This window comes from Lipotes vexillifer, unplaced genomic scaffold (assembly GCF_000442215.2).
Source record: "Lipotes vexillifer unplaced genomic scaffold, Lipotes_vexillifer_v1.1 scaffold1219, whole genome shotgun sequence".
Taxonomy (NCBI): domain Eukaryota; kingdom Metazoa; phylum Chordata; class Mammalia; order Artiodactyla; family Lipotidae; genus Lipotes; species Lipotes vexillifer.
In genome coordinates, this window is record NW_006781590.1 from 935,222 (window position 1) to 953,811 (window position 18,590).

Genomic DNA, 18,590 nt, shown 5'->3' on the forward strand with positions numbered 1-18,590 from the left:
CGGTACGCGGGCCTCTCACTGCTGTGGCCTCTCCCGTTGCGGAGCACAGGCTCCGGACGCGCAGGCTCAGCGGCCATGGCTCCCGGGCCCAGCCGCTCCGCGGCGTGTGGGATCTTCCCGGACCGGGGCACGAATCCGTGTCCCCTGCATCGGCAGGCGGACTCTCAACCTCTGCGCCACCAGAGAAGCCCTAGATATTAATATTAATAATAGTACAAATAATAATACCGGCTGCCAGGCACTGTCTGTGGTGCACTGTGTGCATTATCTCTTTTGATCTTCATTCACTCTCAGTATTGATGACAGACTGAGACAAAGATGGTTCATTTACCTGCTCATAATTTTCTTCTCCAGGCAGAATTTCTTCTCCTAGTTCCCATAACAGTTCTACCTTCACTACAGACCCCAGAGAATAATTTTTAAAATTCCTCTTTCTTTTGGCCCAAACCCTATTAAGGTCCAAGTAAGCTGATTCTTCTGAAGTAGAATCCATGCAAAAGGTTTAAGGTGAAAATTTTTTACTTGGTACTTTTTGTGAACTATAAACGCTGTATCTCTGCAAAATGTTCAAACATGAACCAAGAGCTGTTGCTTCCAAAGAAATCTGGCCTGAGAAATCGCCCCTCTTTAATCTTCTCTACCAAAATTTACTTCTTGTTCCTCATATGTGAGAGTATTGGTTTTAGATCTTTATTATAATGTCCGTATATAAAATTATTAAAGTCAGAATGACCGCTGAAATACAACAAAGTGACTTAAAAATAGGTATTTGGTTTTTGATTTTACAAAGAAAACTGGCGTATGTTATTTATATTTTACCACAGCTTATAAAACAAACTGGGTCCTAGAATAGGTGATATCTGCATACAGCTAAGTGAAACTGTGGACCGTGGGGAGCATAGAACTTGCGGTCACCTGTAGCTCTCTATCTTTTACCTTATTCAGTGGAGCCTATGATGTTTGAGTTCTCTGACAGTTATAGAGAGAGAGGAAAATGTGATTTCATTAGAAGAAAGGATGGGCTAGAAGCTCTCATGAGACTGATTTAGAAGTATACGTCCAGGGAGCTGAGTGTTTCTTGGAATTGATTCCAGATGCCAAAGAAATACAGCCCAATTGTAATACCTTGCACTTAGACTCTTAATTTTAAAAAGTGTTTTTATGTGTTCTTTAATCTCATTTTATTTTTATAATGATGTGACTCAGCAGTGATTATTCTCATTTTGGATATGGGGAGAATTGAGGCACAAATAAGAAAACCAAGGTTTTATAAAAAATTAGCAGTGGAGCCACAAACCCAAATGGCATGGACCCCTCCCTCCCAAAAATCCTCAGCATACTTCACTGTTTCCCATTAAGCTGTCTGCACCTTCTGTGTCCTCTAGGGAGATCCAAGATCCTACTTACATCCCACAAGAGCCAGCTCTATGGCTTAAATGCCATCCATTCTCTCCTGGTCTGTTCACTCAGATGCTGGGAATACTAAAAGCATTTCACAGAAGCTAGACAACTAGCAAGTAAGGGGATTCATTAGCACTGTGACACTCAGCCATCCATTTTCTTGGAGTGTTCTGTTACCAAACAATTTTTAACACAGGGAAGACTATACTTTCTGAAATGTGGTTTGTGATTGTTTTGATTCATTTTTCTTCTCTATGTCTACATTGTTCTACTTTTCCTTGGAATTTCTTATGTTTTCAGTTCTTTTATGAGGATTTCAGGAACACTATATTTTTCTTTATATTTTATTTTGATGGTGAGTCCAAATAAGATATTCTGATTTGGTATTCTTGATACCATATTTTACTGAATTTACTTCTATTTTTCTTGAATCCTTTTGCCTATTTTATGCTCACTACTCTGTGTTCATTTACTACTGGAAATTTTATTCCAGAAGATTTTCCTATTTGTAACACAGCATGATTAGGCTGTTATTTTATTAGCTTTCAGATGTTCAGATCATGACGAGTAATGCCAGTTGCAAGATTACATGACCATTGATTACACCGCCAGAATTTTAGGGGTGCATACACCCACTGTATGCAATGATAAATGTCTTTTCAGGTGTAGCTTCCAATAGTTTTTTCTTCATTGGCACTCACCCATTGTCAAACGTAATTTGAATTGGGTTGTGAAGAGGACGAAAGCCTACACAGTTGGCCAGCATGCCCACTACACTGAATCGCTTCCATATGGCCGTAGAGCCATCCTTGCCTCTCAAAATAAAAACTCATAATGGAACATTCCATTCTGTTAACGCGCACACACACACACACACACACACACACGTGCGCGCGCGCACAGTATAAAATGGGATCCATGATCACAGATTCCAAAAAAGGTTTTGTTTTCAGCTTTTTTTCCAAACCTATACATATGGTTCTTTTTTAATAAGGTTCTTCGTTTTTTAATTGGGAAAGTTACTATTGTAATACAAATTCTCTAAAGTTAAGATGATGGCATCTACTTGCATTTGACCAGAGATACGAGAGAAGTCAGGATATTTTTGTTGTCTTTTTGACTCGGAAAGTCAGTTTATTGGGTGATTACAAGTTTGCAAGAGCATCTGCATTCCTCAGCATTCCAAATTAAATAAAGGAAATATGCTTTCTCTAGTTCTCCATCCTCCAATATGCTTAGAGAAATGATGAGAATTGATATCTCTAAAAATGGAATGAACTAAGGCATAAGCATCATCAAATCTATTTCTCTGGTAGATGTCCCATTTATTTATCCCTTCACAAGCCTATCCAAGTCCAATATTACTGCATTTTAAAGGAAATAAATTTGTAGTAAGGTAAGACTTGTAGGGAGAAAAGTAAAATGTCAAAGATAGCTCCAAATTTCTGTTAATTAATATGGAGTTCGAATTTCATACAGAAGACCATTCCTTCTCTCTCCTTCTGAGTTAGTATGGAGGATAAGCTACTCCGGCAGCAAATAGTTAGAATAGCAGTGTAGCAGTCTACCTCTCACTTCAGATCTCACAGCTTAACGTGTTCATTCCACAGCAACCAAGATGTAGGTGAAACCATCAGGAAGACCTCAAAACAATCATCCTTTAAGGCAAAGACCACAAAACAAAGCAAAATTGGAAAAATATGACACTAAATAAAACTTCCCAATAGAAAATTGTTGGAAGTAATCATTCATTCCCTCCCTCCTTCCCTCACTCACTTAGCAGGTATTTGGGAATTTAATGTGTGCTCTCTAATAGGTAGGGGTGGTGGAGTCTGAGGAAGTGATGACTAAACTGCTCTCTTTTTTTAAAACTCATAGATAATTAAAAAAAAAATCCCCCAAATTCATTGAGGTATAATTGACAAGTAAAATTGTGAGATAGTTGAAGCGTACAACGTGATGATTTGATACACATATACTTTGTGAAAGGATTTCCCCCCCATTGAGTTAATTAACAATCCATCACCTCTCGTCTTTCCTTCCTTCTTTCTTTCTTCCTTCCTTTCTTTCTTCCTTCCTTCCTTTCTTCCTTCCTTCCTTCCTTTCTTTCTTTCTTTCTTTTTCTTTCTTTCTTTCTTTCTTTCTTTCTTCTTTCTTTCTTTCTTTCTTTCTTTCTTTCTTTCTTTCTTTCTTCCTTCCTTCCTTTCTTTCTTCTTTCTTTTCTTTTTCTTTCTTTCTTTAACATTTAAGTTCTACTCCCAGCAAATTTCAGTTATACAAGTGTTATCAGCTATAGCCACCATGTTATACATTAGATCCTCAAACTTTATTCATCTTATAACTGAAAGTTCATACACTTTACCAATCTCTATTCGTCTCAACCCCCAGCCCCTGGCAAATGCTTTTCTATGCACTGTTTCTATGAGTCTGGCTTTTTTTTTTTTTAGATTCCACATATGAGTGGTACCACGTGATGCTTGTGTTTCTCTGTCTGACATTTCATTTAGCATAATGACCTCCAGTGACCTATTCTCTTAAAGAAAGGATTGATATGAAAACTAGGGGTAAGAGGAGATAAAGTGTGCTATGGGAAAATGATATAGTACGTGCAAGAGCCTAAAAGAAATCTGGGAGTTGAAACATGAGTGGGAAATGTGGTATATATGAGGGCTGAGAGAGAAAGTCAGATCCTATGGGACCTTGTGAGCCATATTAAGGATTTCATTTTAAGATGTTTATCCTAAGCCCAGTATGAGGTGGAAGTGGGAGGTAGAGCAAGACAAGGTTTGGATTTTGAAAAGCTCACCTGCTGCAGTTTGGAGAACAGCTTGGAGGGAGGCCAGGACAGATGCAAGGCAAAGTATTTGGAGACTGCTACAGAGGTTGACTCTAGACAGTCGGTGATATTAGTTAGAGTGGAGTGCTTGCTGCTGCTTTGGATGATGGAGAAAGGGAACCTCTTTGAGAGAGATGTAGGACCTCTTTCAGAGCACTTGGTGATGATGGCAGAAGGGAGGTGAGAGGGTATGGTACAAGGATGACTTTTGGATTTCTCCTCTGTCAGTATGGATGGTGATGCAGTCCATTGATATAGAGAACATGGGATAAGGACAAGGTTTTATTTTTGTTTGGGGTGGGAAGGAGGGTAGAGAGCATGAGTTGTATTTTAAGTGCTTGTTAGACATCCAGGAGGAAGTTTTAATGGTAAGTCTGAGCTGCAAGTCTAGAGCTCAGAGGAGAATTCTGGAATGAAATGAAGACATTTATGGGTCATCTGACAGAAGTGGTTATCGAAGCAGTGGACTTGAATGAGACTGCCAAAGCAGTGAAGCCAGGGAGAAGTGGAAGAGAGTCTAGGTTTTAAGGAAATTTTTCAGATTGGAGAAAGTGAGGTGATAAGGAAAATTTGGGATATATGGCCAAAAATTTGAAAAATTTATAGTAATTGTCCAGAGGACTGTGGATTCTTAATGTACAGTGAGTGAAAAATGGCAGGTCTGGAAGAACTAGAATGAGAACCAGTCAAGACCAGTGTAATAAGCAGTTGATTTAAACTTGGACGGGCTTCACTTTAGCAGTGGTTAAGAGCAACATCTCTGGGGTCAGACAATCTTGAATCCCGAATCCTGCCCCCATCACCCACCTCCTACCCTTGTGATTTGGGGCAAGTTACTTATCATATCTGTGTCTGGATTTACTCATCTGTAAAACAGGAGTAATTATAGTACATAAAATGTAGGGCTGTTGTGAGGATCGAAGTATACAGCACAAACCATGACACATAGCAAGTGCTCTATGTTAGATGCTGTTGTCATTTTTATTCTTTTTGTGGACCTAGGATTAGAGTCAGACATTTTCTTGTTGTTAAAATAAGGGAACTTTGTCCCAGCTTTCGACAAGAGAATCCTGAGTTTGACTGATTAGACTATCTTAAATCTCTTGCCCAAACTTGAACCACTCATTGTATCTAAGAGAATCGAATGTGTTGATTGGCTTAAGTCATCTGATGCTCTTCCTGGAGCTGGAAGCTGAGAAGTTCAGCTTTGCTGGAATTACATGAACTATGTGAGTAAAGACAGATGCTCTAAGGGAAAACCAGGATGCTTTCAAAAAAAGAGGAGGGATCCTGGGTAGGCATCAACCAATACCTATTACTATACCTTGGGCCCTCCATTTAAAAAATTCATTATAGATTATATTAGTTGTATACTACATCTGTTTATTTGTGGGGGTTTTTTGGACTCTGAATTAAGAAAACAATTCATTCACTTTCTTCAGTTTTAAAATTTCATTTACTTTCTTTTAAAATTCATTTGCTTTCTCTATTTTTGTTTAAAAATTCATTTGCCTCTCATTTTTTATTGACAAATCCAAGGAGATTAACTATATAGTTACCAGTAATGGCTTAACAATGTAATGAGGTATTTATTCATTTTTGTAAAGTAAAACATGGAGATAAATGTTTTCAGTATTTTGGAGTTATGTGAGAATGAATAGAACATCACCAGCCAATCTCATCTCCTTTGTAGAATTAGATTTATGCTTCTCTCCTTTGTTCGTTTAAAATTTAAATTTAACAGGTGACTTACCAAAAGTTAAGTTATTCATCATTGTCAGGAATTGAGGGTAAACTGTTAGAAGCTGTTTATTGGGTGCTTACTGTGTCCTCAGCAGAGTTCTCATTGCTGTGGAGGGTTCTAAACAAGTGTCAGGCAGGAAGCTGCTTTTAAAAGTACATAGGCTACCTGCGAAGTCAGGACAAGTACACCAGGAACAAAGGCAAACAACAGAAGATGGTAGATGATTTCAATCTTCCTCTTTAGACTATATTCTAGAGAAGAAGGTTGAAGTTGGCCAAATTCTATTAATGAAAAATTCTCAGACGACCTGAGCCCATCACTGAAAGTTCTGCAGAGGGGAAATTGAAACAGAAGACTTTCCACATGGGAAGATTAGTTACAACAGTGATGGGAGGTATAATTGAGCTTGGTGAGTGTAGAAATATTGGTGAGACAAGCTGGTCTGGAACAACATCAGAATGTGCATTGAAGGTTTGCTCTTAATATGACAATGGAGCTAAGGTATAAAAGGTCTTCATTTTTAGCCATGGTTTGTGAAAAACTGATACTTAATTATGGTCAGTAAGATGACAATCAATTCAGGGAAGTGTTGAAAATAGTTTTAGGAAGATTAGTTCAGGTTGATGTATAGGGTGAACTGGAGTGAGTAACTTGAGATATGTAAAATAGTTCGCATGTTTTCTTGGTAATTTATCCATGAGGAGGTGAAAGCGCCCATTATGGGAGTACAGTATTTTCAGTGGTGTTTCGGATTGCTGGCAATACCCAGACATGATAAAATACTGTCTGCCAAATTTGCTGCTAAAACACATGACAGAATAGTGTAGTAGAAAGAACATGAGCTCTAGAATTAGTTATACGTGGATTCAAATCCCAGCTCCACGTTGTAAGTGATGTGGAACTTTAGGAATGATTCCTAATCCCTGTGAGTGTTAATTTCCTTAAGTCATATACAGATATATTACTTATTTCACTGGGCTGTTAGGATTAAATAACAAATATAAAGTGTGTAGTTTTCTCTCCTCACTACCACTACCCCAAATTTCTTAATCACTGGAAATAAAGACTGGAAGAATTCTTATACCTAAGAGGGCACTTGGACATTCTTCATTAAGCAAATCATGGCATTTCCAATGCTGTCATTTCTAGTGAAGAGCTTAAGAAAAGGCTGATTGTCCAATTAGTGTTTGTTCTCTGAGGTTATCTGATCCCGGTTGAAGGGGACAGCTGAGGGGAGTGGAAAGAGCACTGTGTTTGGAGTCCTTCAGTGTTCAGACCCTGATCACACCACTTGTGGGTGTACCCTTGGATGAATGACTATGAGCTATAGTCTTAAATGGCCCTAATAGCATAGGGGTGGGGATGAAACACGATGACATAGTAAACACTCCATAAAGTTTAACCTTCCTAGAAAGATTTAGTACATTAATCATTTTAATGTCATCTAATAGTTTAGCTATAATCCTTTAAAGAGGACCTTTGGAGAGAAGAGGTTAAAATAACTTATAATATCCTAACCCTGGTAAAGAATTGTCATGTTCTGATTATCTGAGAAAATTTGTATGACATTTTAATTAATGAAATGCCTTCTTAACTACCAAGCAAGCTTATAATCGTATCTTTTGTTCTTTTGCCCTGAGCACACCCGCAAGGTACACAAAGTAGTCTTTATTTTTGTGACTACAATTAGTACCCATTGTTTTTTTTACATCCTTTGCAGCTGTGCATTTACAGTATATTTAGGGAAATAATTTGAATTATCCTGACCTTAAAGCTGTGTGATAACTTTGGGATGCTTCTCAAACTTCTCTCTCATAATGCTAATTCAAAAGAAGATGATGATACATAGTATTTGGAATAGAAACTAGCGTAGTAATTCCCAACTAGTGCTAACCGGTGTGTGACAAAAAGCCTACTACCATTTCATAGCTGAGGCTGCTGAAGAATTCTGCTTTGTGAAAAAATCTAAATCTTAACAGTGACCTTCCTACAAAAGACAAGGTTTCATCAAAAGGGGAATTCTACTTTTGCTAAGTTTAAACCCAGAGCTATCTATAACCATTCCCATTTTCTACTGTTGGGATTGATTGTGTAATCTGTTGATGAGTTTTCCAGTAGATGTGGAGAGTATATGTAATGTTCTTATTAACTGGCAAATGGCACAGGGAATTAAGGGTATTATAAATATTTAAAGCTGCAGTTTTCAGACTCTCTTAGATACAGATTGCTCCATCTAAGCAAATATACACAACTACCTACTTTACTCATTCCTTCTTATTAATGGAAAGGCTATATCATTTTTAATTGCAAAAAACTAAAAGAAAGGTAACACATGACTACCATGTTAGGCTACTCTGTCTTTGTGTTTTCAAACAGTTGATAGCTCCTAAAACTCACCATTCTACTACAAGGATCCCTGATATACCTCCTTGGAACACAGCACAGTTTACAAACGATTGTCCTGGTAATTTGGGAATAAGGAAGACATTGCTGAAAGTTATAACTCATTCAACATCAAACAGAGCAGCAGTTTTCAGAGTTTTTAGGTTAGATAGCATTTGAAGAGAGTTATATGACTAGAAAATTTGAAAAAATAAAACTGTCTAGGATATGAGTGTCTTTCATAAACAGAAAGGAAGTAGAATAGAGTAAGAGCGGTAAGAGATGTGGTTGGCAAGGTAGGCTGTGGCCAGCTCATGTATGACCTTGTTAGACATTGTGTTAGTTATTGCTGTGTAACAAATTATCCCAAACTTTAGTGGCTTAAAACAGCAATAAACATATATTATCATCAGAGCTTCTGTGGATTAGGAATTCAGTAGTAGCTTAGCTGTGAAATTATGGCTCAGAGTCTCTTATGAGAGTCTTTAGTGAAGATGTTAACCAGAGCTAAAGCCATCTGAAGGCTTTCCTGGGGCTGGAGAATTCACTCCCAAGGTAGTTTTTTTCACATGGTTGGCAAGTCGTTACTAGCTGTTGGTGGGAAGTCTCAGTTCCATCTCATGTGAGTCTCTCCACAGGCTGCTTGAATGCTAATATGGCATGGCAGCTCATTTCCTCCAGAGCAGGTAACCCAAGAGAAACCTAGTAATAGGACAGTGACTTTGAACCCTAGCTTCGGGAGTCACACATCACTGATTCCACCATAATCAATGCATTAGAAGTGAATTACTAAGTTGGTCCACACTTTGGGGAAATGGAGTTAGGTTCCACTTTTGAAGGGAGGAGTGTCAAAGAATTCACAGCCTTATATTTTTGTGTGTGAATTTTAAATTTTTATTTATTTTTTGATTTTTTAAAATGCCATTTTGCCAACAACACAATTCTTTCCCAGAATTCTCTTCATAATTTATACTTAGGTTTTGAGCTTTTAGACATATGCATTGCTCTTTTTTTAATTTTCATTTTATATTGGAGTATAGTTGATTTACAATGTTGTGTTAGTTTCAGGTGTACAGCAAAGTGACTCAGTTATACATGTACATATGCATATGTCTATTCTTTTTTGGGATTAACATATACACACTACTATATATAAAATAGATAACCAACAAGGACCTACTTTATAGCACAGGGAACTCTACTCAGTATTCTATAATAACCTTTATGGGAAAAGAATCTGTAGACATATTTTAAAACCACCACAGTTGTAGAAAGAAACTTGGATCCTATTGCACTTTATTTATTCATCCATTTAACGAATATTTATTGAACACCTACTATGTGCTAAGATTGTTATGGGCACTGCATAAGGCCTCCCAGAGAGGGTGACACGTGTCAATGCCTGAAAGATGAAAAGAAGAGGGCAAAAGTTTCCAAGCATCTTTCCTCTGCTGTGTCCATTTACTTCCTACTAACTTCCTGTTCCCTCCTTAACCTCTGTTACTGCCCAGTCCACTTGGAAGTTTACTCAATCTCTGTGTTAAAATTTCCTCAATGGTAAAAGGATGAGTCTCCTTTTAGCTATAACATTTTCATCTAGAAAAATAGGGCAATTTCTTTTAATCATTGAAATATACTTAATAATTTTAGCAGGGTAGAACTGAAAGTAAGAACAAGTAAAATAACAGTAAGCAGTTACAGAGAAATTAATTTATATACCATTTGAAGTTTCTATAATCAGTTTCTACTCTTTAAGCTTACACTCAATCTATGAAATTACCTAAAGTATATCTTTAGCTGGGTGGTAATATGTTAGACATGAATTAGAGATCTTTGAAATTAAAAAAAAAAAAAATTTTTAGACCTGTAAGAATTCCTTTCAAGATGCATTCTTGCATTAGATTTTACTCATGTTTGGTAAATTTACTTGAAATTCTTTTTTTAATTCATTAGACTCAGTATTGTGCTTAGAGAAGAGAATTCCCCAAGTGATATATGCCTGCAGCAAATACACTCTGACTTTTCACACAAACACCACATTTCTTGAGAGGGAGAATGAAAGAAGAATTAAAAAAAAAAAATGGCAAAGAACATTTTCTTTTCTTTAACAGAGACCTACTGGAGAACAGACTTGAGGATATGGGGAGGGGGAAGGGTGAGGTGTGTCAGGGCGAGAGAGAGACATGGACATATATATACTAACAAACGTAAGGTAGATAGCCAGTGGGAAGCAGCCGCATGGCACAGGGAAACCGGCTCGGTTCTTTGTGGCTGTCTGGAGGGGTGGGATAGGGAGGGTGGGAGGGAGGGAGACAAAGAGGGAAGAGATATGGGAACATATATATATGTATAACTGACTCAATATGTTATAAAGCAGAAACTAACACACCATTGTAAAGCAATTATACCCCAATAAAGATGTTAAAAAAAAAAAAAAAAAGTATAAGAAAGAAAAGATAAACAAAGGGTAGGACCATCACAAACTGTGTATCTATAAAAAGAAAATAAGCAGGACATTGTGTATGTCTGACGTGATTAACAAGGCTAATAATCTGCATTCAGAAGCATTAGTTCATGTAGCACACACTACTTACGGCTCCCGGACTGAGGCTCAGAATAATAATCATGAGTAGCTTTTCCTGAATGCTTACCAAGTGCCAGGCACTACATTAAGCATTTTGCATATATTATGAGTCTTGTTTAACCCTCATTTTGTAGAGGAAGCTCCTCACACCCTGAGAAGTTGAGTGATCTGCCCAAGGTCATGCGTTTCATAGGTAGTCAAGCTGAGGTTCAAATCCAAGTGTCTAACTTCAGACCCCACACTTATCACCATTGCAGGCACTGCCTCGAAGTCTGTCTTACAAGTGGCAACAAGTGCCTCAAGATGAGAAAGTGGATGAGGACGCTCATGCACAAGTCACATCACAACATGACAAAAAGAGTATAGGTGTTCTGTTCTCCATTTGTTTTCCCGGCTGAAATCTCAACTATAAGACAGAAACCGCACGGTACCATCGGCAGGTGGACTGAATTGTTGGGGAGTTAGTCATGTGACCCGGGCCAGCCACCCACCACTGCTTTGCAGGATTCTAACACTCTGGCTCTGACTGAGCTAGCATCCTTCTCGCGTCACCAGCAAAGCCCATGAACAATTCCTGGGAATTAAAAATAGAAGCTGGGTAATAAAATAAAGTCGAACATGTTTTTGCCTTTGTGCTTGGACTAGTTTCACTTGCTCATTTGCGGCCGCCTGCAGAGGCCTCACACCAGCCCTTCAGACCAGTTCCTAGCGCAAAATGGCTGCACCCACACCTCAGCTCAGGGCGTGTGCAGAAGCGCTGGGAATGGCACTGCAATTCAAGATGGCGGCCTGGCACTGTGATCCAAAGCCCTGAGCAACACGCTTATTCCAAAGTAAAAAAAAAAAAAAAAGAACATTTTCTTTTCTTTAGATCTACTGTCTTGATTTCATTAAGGCCTCCTAATTTCCTCTCAGTTCTGTGTGCTTGGGCCTGAGATGCCTTTCTTCATGGTATCAATTGCTAACTCTTTAGTGCTCTGGCAGCATTTTATTCATGCTTCTCTTTTGGCAATTATAGTATATCTTCTGCTATGGTTCCATATACATGTAGTCAGTGAATCTGTTATATTTTCTGCTCTTGAGGGCAGGAGGAACAGTATTATGTCCATATTTGTTACTTGGTACCTAGTCCAGTGTCAAGGAGAAAAACTTTAGAACAGATTTGGTGCTATAAAAAAAGACCTTTTTTTGAAGTCCCCATTACAAGAAAAATTATTTATGGTGATAGATGATAGCTAGACTTACTGTGGAGATCACTTCTCAATATGTACAAACAATAAATCATTATGTTATACACCTGAAACTAATATAACATGTTAATTGCATCTCATTTTTTAAAAAGAGACCTTTTGAAGTGAATAGTAACGTTGACTTTTTTTTGAATTTTATTTAATTTATTTTTTATACAGCAGCTTCTTATTAGTTATCTGTTTTATACATATTAGTGTATACATGTCAATCCCAATCTCCCAGTTCATCCCACCACCACCCCCCCACCACTTTCCCCCCTTGGTGTCCATACGTTTGAACATTGACCTTTATGTTAAGATAAAAGTGATTTTGTACGATCATTTCAAGTCATCCGACTGATGAATCTTAATTTGTGTAATAGAAGAATAAGGTTATATGTTCTGGCAAAATTATGTCTGAAAAGTTAAGATTCTGTAAAAATAGGTAGTATTGATACTTCTTAGAGTTTTGATCCTTATCCAAAACATTGATTCTAAACCATTTATTACTTTTCATACTGACATTATTTGTCTCTATATAATTTCTTTGAAATGACGTACAAATATCAATAGGTTTATTGCATTAAAATGTTCCCCCAAACTGCAATAAATCTAACGTTTGATAGGAAGATTATCAGCTCATGTTCATTCAATTTTCCCAGATAATCCAATTATCAAAAAAAAAATTTTTTTCTCCAGTGGCTAAAACCTGATTACTGGTTCATATATCTCTAGTGAAAATAGGAACAACATTTTTGGTAATAAGTGTTTGAATTCTCTAAAATATGATATAATTTCTAGATTTGAAGAAAAGTATTTTAACTTTTTAATAAATGTGAGAAATGTTATCAATAACTAATAACTCATGCAGACTGAAACCACTTCTGATCTTTAAGTGGAATATAAATACATGAATACTAAATGACATTTCAAAATCTCAAAACCATTTCAATGTTTCTAATCCTCACTTCTCATCTGAATTATTACAAAAACTTTCTACTCCTCCAGACTATTCTCTGGCCATTTTCTAATTCATCCTCCCCTCTCTGGCAAATTAATCTCTTTAAAATGCAAATGTGGCCATGTCAAACCCCTGCTTAAAACCCTTCAGTGACACCCAAGGGTTCAGAATAAAATTCAGGTGCCTCAGCGTGACGGATGGGGGCTGATCCCTACCTGTCTAGGCCTGCTCACCCCGCTAGTCACGGTGAATTTTCCAAAGATCCCTATATGGTCAGGGTTTTCTCTTCTCATGGGGTTTCCTGCCTCTGTGCCTAAATTCAGTGTCTTCATATCTTAGCTCAAACAGAATCACTCCCAGTGTCTTCCAAGTATCACTCCTAGTGTTTCCTTCAGATGTAATTTTTTATCCAGTTGAGTTCTGTGTCCTTTTATGTTCTCGTTATACCCAACACATAACTTTTTTTTTTTTTTTTTTGCGGTACGCGGGCCTCTCACTGTTGTGTCCTCTCCCGTTGCGGAGCACAGGCTCCGGACGCGCAGGCTCAGCAGCCATGGCTCCCGGGCCCAGCCGCTCTGCAGCATGTGGGATCTTCCCGGACCGGGGCATGAACCCGCGTCCCCTGCATCAGCAGGCGGACTCCCAACCACTGCGGCCACCAGGGAGCCCCATAACTTTTTTTTTGAAAGAAACTAACTATATATGTGTTCACTGAACTGTAATACAGTAGGTTGGTTACTTGCCCATCTCAGCCTCTGGACAGTGAGCTCCTAATAAACAGGGAGCTTTCATCTCTGAATCACCAAAGCTGAGCACAATGCCTAGCAGTGAAGAGTCACCAAACGCAGTTTTAGTGAATAAATATAAATGAAGACAAATAATTAATAATTTGCCATGGAGAGGGATAATGTTCAAAATATTTAATAACCAGTTGGTAGAGGCACCTATTGGTCACCCTGGAATTACCCTAACAACAAATAATGCTGTTCTTGTATGCATCCTTCAAGTATCAACCTGGGCTCTGGATCTCTTTGACGTTTTTATATCAAAGAGGAGAAAATGCATATACTTTCATACCTACCTGCAGCCAGACCATTTTAGAAAAACGTGGAGACATAATATATTGGAAAGCACTTGGGTACATGGACACAGTAGCCAATAATCCTGTGTGGTTGACCTATTTATGTGGGAAGATAAAAGCTTTCCTATAAAATTTACAATGGTGTTAAAGTGCTGCCATGCCCTTTTCCAATTACCCAGAGGTGTGCTTCACATTCTCTGGTGGACTAGTTCTTGTTAAGTAGCATCAGTAAGTTAAGGAAGGATAATTTCCCACATCTTTAGGACCTGTAGTAAATCTTTACTGCCTTCTTACTTCATATGTTTAGTAACAGTAAATAGCTCCCCCTTCTTCTAGCCAAGGTGTTGTCTTAGCTCATGTTACCTTCATCACTTAAATACACTATCACAAATATTGCAAAAGCTGATTAATCCCTTACTTCCATTCTTGAATCCTGCCATCCCAAACCAAGGCATCTGTGGTCACCAGAGTGAACTTTCCAAAATGCATATGTGATCCCTGCCCAAAACCATTCAGTTGTTCTGCATCACCTAAAACAATGTCCTTGGGGCAGTTTTTAAAATTGAGCTTTTTAAAAAAATGCATGTACTTTGGCTTCATGTATGGAGACTACAATTCAGGAGAGGCAAGGTGGTCCCTAGGCATTCTTACAAGTTTCCACAGGAGATTCTATAACACAGCCAGGCTGCGAACCACACATCCACATGATCAAATCCCAACTCCTTTATGGGGAAGAAGGCTGTCCACGTACTGGCTCCTGTCTGTCACTTCCAGTTCCCTTATTAGCTGGGAGACTTTGGCCAAGTTACCTAAGTGTTTGAGTCTCAGCTGCCTTATTTCAAATGGGGATAATAATACCAATGTTACAGCACTATTCTAAGGATTAGAGATGATGTTGGGCCATTTAATTTATCATCCAAACTGAGATACTATTAATAATTACTCCAAGATAACTATGCATAAACTTAGACTGTCCTGGGGAAACCGGAGCATGTGGTCATGGTGATTTGAAGCAGTAGAGTCAAAGCATTTCCCACAGTGAATGGCATGGAGCAGAAGTTCAGTAAATCATTTTTATTTTTATCGTTCTTTATACGTGCATCCCACTCTGCTGGAAGTGCTCGCATGCTGAGGTTGTGGCACAAGGAGCACATGGTATTCATGATGCCCTCTAACCGAGAGCCTGATCATTTGTCTGTCACTGCCCTTTCCCCACCAGATACTATATGTTGTCAGCCCTGACATTTCTCTATTTTTTATATTTTCCCTTTTCTTTCTCTATTACTCTAACCCACCATTAATGCTTGCAGGACCCAGGACAAGACTGCAAAAGAGGTCCACTTACAGTATATTTTTAAAACTAAAAGCTATATATCAAGCTAATAAACTATAAAATAAGTATCTCCTATCCTCCTACCTTGATAAATATATCTTTCTAGCAATAAGAGAGGTCTAAATTTAGACTTCTTAGAAACCTTGGAGTTCGTTCCATGCAGGATTGGGGCTGATTTTGCACCCTGGCCCCTCTCCTCTCCTCATCCCCTGCTCCATCCACACCACAAGAGCATCATGTGTAAAGGTGTACACACCCCAGCCTGCACGTTCAAGCTCTGTTCATCTCCTAACTTCCACCCTCCCTCACAAACGACTCTAAGAGTGTGTATTAGACTCCTGTTGCTGCTGTAACAAATTATCACAAATTCAGTGGCTTAAGATAACACAAGTTTATTCTTGTATAATTTTAGAAGTCTGAAGTCTAAAAGCAGTCCTACAGGGCTAAAACCAAGGTGTTGGCACTTCTGGTTCCTACTTGAGGCTGTAAGTGAGAAGCAGTGTGGTATCTTCTCTCTGACCTCCTGCCTCCCTCTTATAAAAACCTTTTGTGATTATATCAAGCCTACCTGGATAATTCAGGATAATCTCCCCATCTCAAGATCTTTAACTTAATCACATCTACAAAGTTCCTTTTACCATTAAGGTAACACTTACAGGTTCCGGCAATTAGGATGTGGGCATATTTGGGGGCGTTATTCAGCCTACTGTAGGGTATGCCTACCCGTGGACCCTTGGGAGGATGAACCCAAGGAAGAAATCTGAGCCAGCACTGGAACCACACTTGGGGCTGTGTGGGCAGGAACTCTGGGTGGTTTCACGTCTGGTGTGTGATGTGGAAGCAGGGGAGCTGCAGGGTCAGGATGGGCATGCCCCCTTGGCCCTCTGGATCCCTTGCCCAGCTCAGCTAGAAGAGGTCTCTCTAAAGTTTAGGACCCAGGACAAGAGCCTAGGGATGGCACATCTCTCCTTTCCCCTATTCATCTGGTAACCACAGTCTATTTCCCTTTCTTCTGATCTACACACAAGATTCTGTCAGAGGGAAACACGTAAGCAAATTGTTTTATTCTGTTCAAGGTTCTTTTTGCATCCCTGCCTTTTACTTGTCGTGAAAGAGCCCCATTCCACACCCACTCACTGTTTTTAACCATCCTCACTGGCTTTCCCTTCCTTTGAATCTCTAATTCCATCCTTCCGCCACCTCTTCAGTTCTTAAAATACACAAGATTTCACCTATTTTCTGTGTTTTAAAAAATATGCTCTCGAGCTAGCAAGTTATTCCTGAATCCTACAAAATTGTCAGTTCATTCTGTTTGTAATGTTTCTTAGTTTTAAATTTTCCACCATCGTTTGAAACCTACAGATTTTCTTTTGTAATCAAATTTAGTTACTTTTCTTGTTCTACCTGTATACTCTGTATTTGTATTTTGCTCTATCTTGACCATTTTGAATAACGTTTCCACACTTATACAAGGTATACAGAAGAATTTTTCAAAAAAGAAAAAATTTTTTCTCTCCTTGTAAATTTTTGGAAATACCTGAAGTTTCATCTATGTTTTTACTCATTCTCATTAATGTGTGGAATTTTTAAAGTAATCAACTGTCTTTAAGACTCTGACATAATTTTAAGAGATGCTATGTTTTGAGAGTTGATGAATTATTTCACAAGTTTTCTTTTTTAAATAAAGTTTTGTGGGTTTTTACCTTAATGAAGTATTATATATTGCAAAGGATCTAATGAAAAGAAAATATGCCAGTTTATACTGAGTTTCAAACTCATGTTACAAAATTTCAGTGCTTTAAAAAGAAAAAAACTATGACTACATAACGTTATCATATTACCGTAGTATGTACTCCGTGAGGGCAGATGTCTGTCTTGTTTATTATTGTTTCCCAGTGATGGCCCAGCTACCAGTGCTTGGATTTTTATTAAATAATTGAATAAATGAATATGAGAATTAATGAATGATAGAATTTCAGAATGGCTTTTAAAAAGTAATGTAAAGATGTTCAGTATAGGTCATGCTACCTCAAGCAGAACATTGAAATATAGATTTTAAAAATTTGCAATCAGCTTTGCAATCTCTCAGCTTATTCTGATATGAGTAATAATTTATACTTTTAAGGGTGTTGAAATGTATATATTCAAGATAATCGTCATCTGTTTAAATAGTTTATGAATTGATAAATATAGGTGATACTACATAAATATTACTTTATATAGATACTATATATAATGAATGATATATATTATAGAATTATATAGATATTAAGATACTAAATATCTTTAGTTTTTAACACAGTGTTGGGTGATAAGAAATGTGAATCTCTGGTGCTAAAATGAAGGCAGAAAATGAGGGGGATATTTCTTCCCTTTCTCCTCATTCTTTCAAAAATTGTGGGTTGGAATTGGTTAACTTTGATTTGTCTAGTTTTCTGGTGGTAAATGCATGTATGACCTCTTCAGTGTGAAGGTATGCTATATGTTTCACCATTTCAAAGTTTTGCTTCCCAGTATTCTCTCTCTCTTTGTCACGTGTTCTTCCCTGGTTTAAACTTTACAAATGGTTGAAGATACCTTTTTCACTGTTTGTCCTCAGAATGGCTTCACTCCTTTATACATGGCTGCCCAAGAGAACCACATTGATGTTGTAAAATATTTGCTGGAAAATGGAGCTAATCAGAGCACTGCTACTGAGGTAAGACACTTGAATTCTTTGATCTTAATGTCCATGTTCTTTGTATCCAGATGCAAAGGGTCTCCATTACATTTATCCTACGAGTGTTCATGTTACTATTGTAATCTACAACAGTGACCATGAACGAATGACCCAGTGCACACAGTTCAATGAGTTTATGCCTTGATTTGGGATTCACGTCAATTTATTCTTACGTGAAATCACGCTTCCATCAGTTTGCCATTCTCTAGCTTTTGGGAGCTTTATACTATTCTAAAATCAATTTATAGTAAATTTTATCCATCTCTTTTCATCAATGTTTTATCTTTGTTAGGATCTAATACAATTCCTTAAAGGAAAGT

General features: G+C 37.9%; 1 protein-coding gene across 1 annotated transcript in view; it reads left to right on the forward strand.

The window, feature by feature from the left end:
• ANK2 (ankyrin 2) overlaps positions 1–18,590 on the forward strand; it is a 245,969-nt gene that overhangs the window by 76,305 nt on the left and 151,074 nt on the right. The window contains exon 5 of the mRNA XM_007454800.1: positions 18,151–18,249. Within this exon, the coding sequence (XP_007454862.1) occupies positions 18,151–18,249 (99 nt within the window). The remainder of the gene's footprint in view (positions 1–18,150; positions 18,250–18,590) is intronic.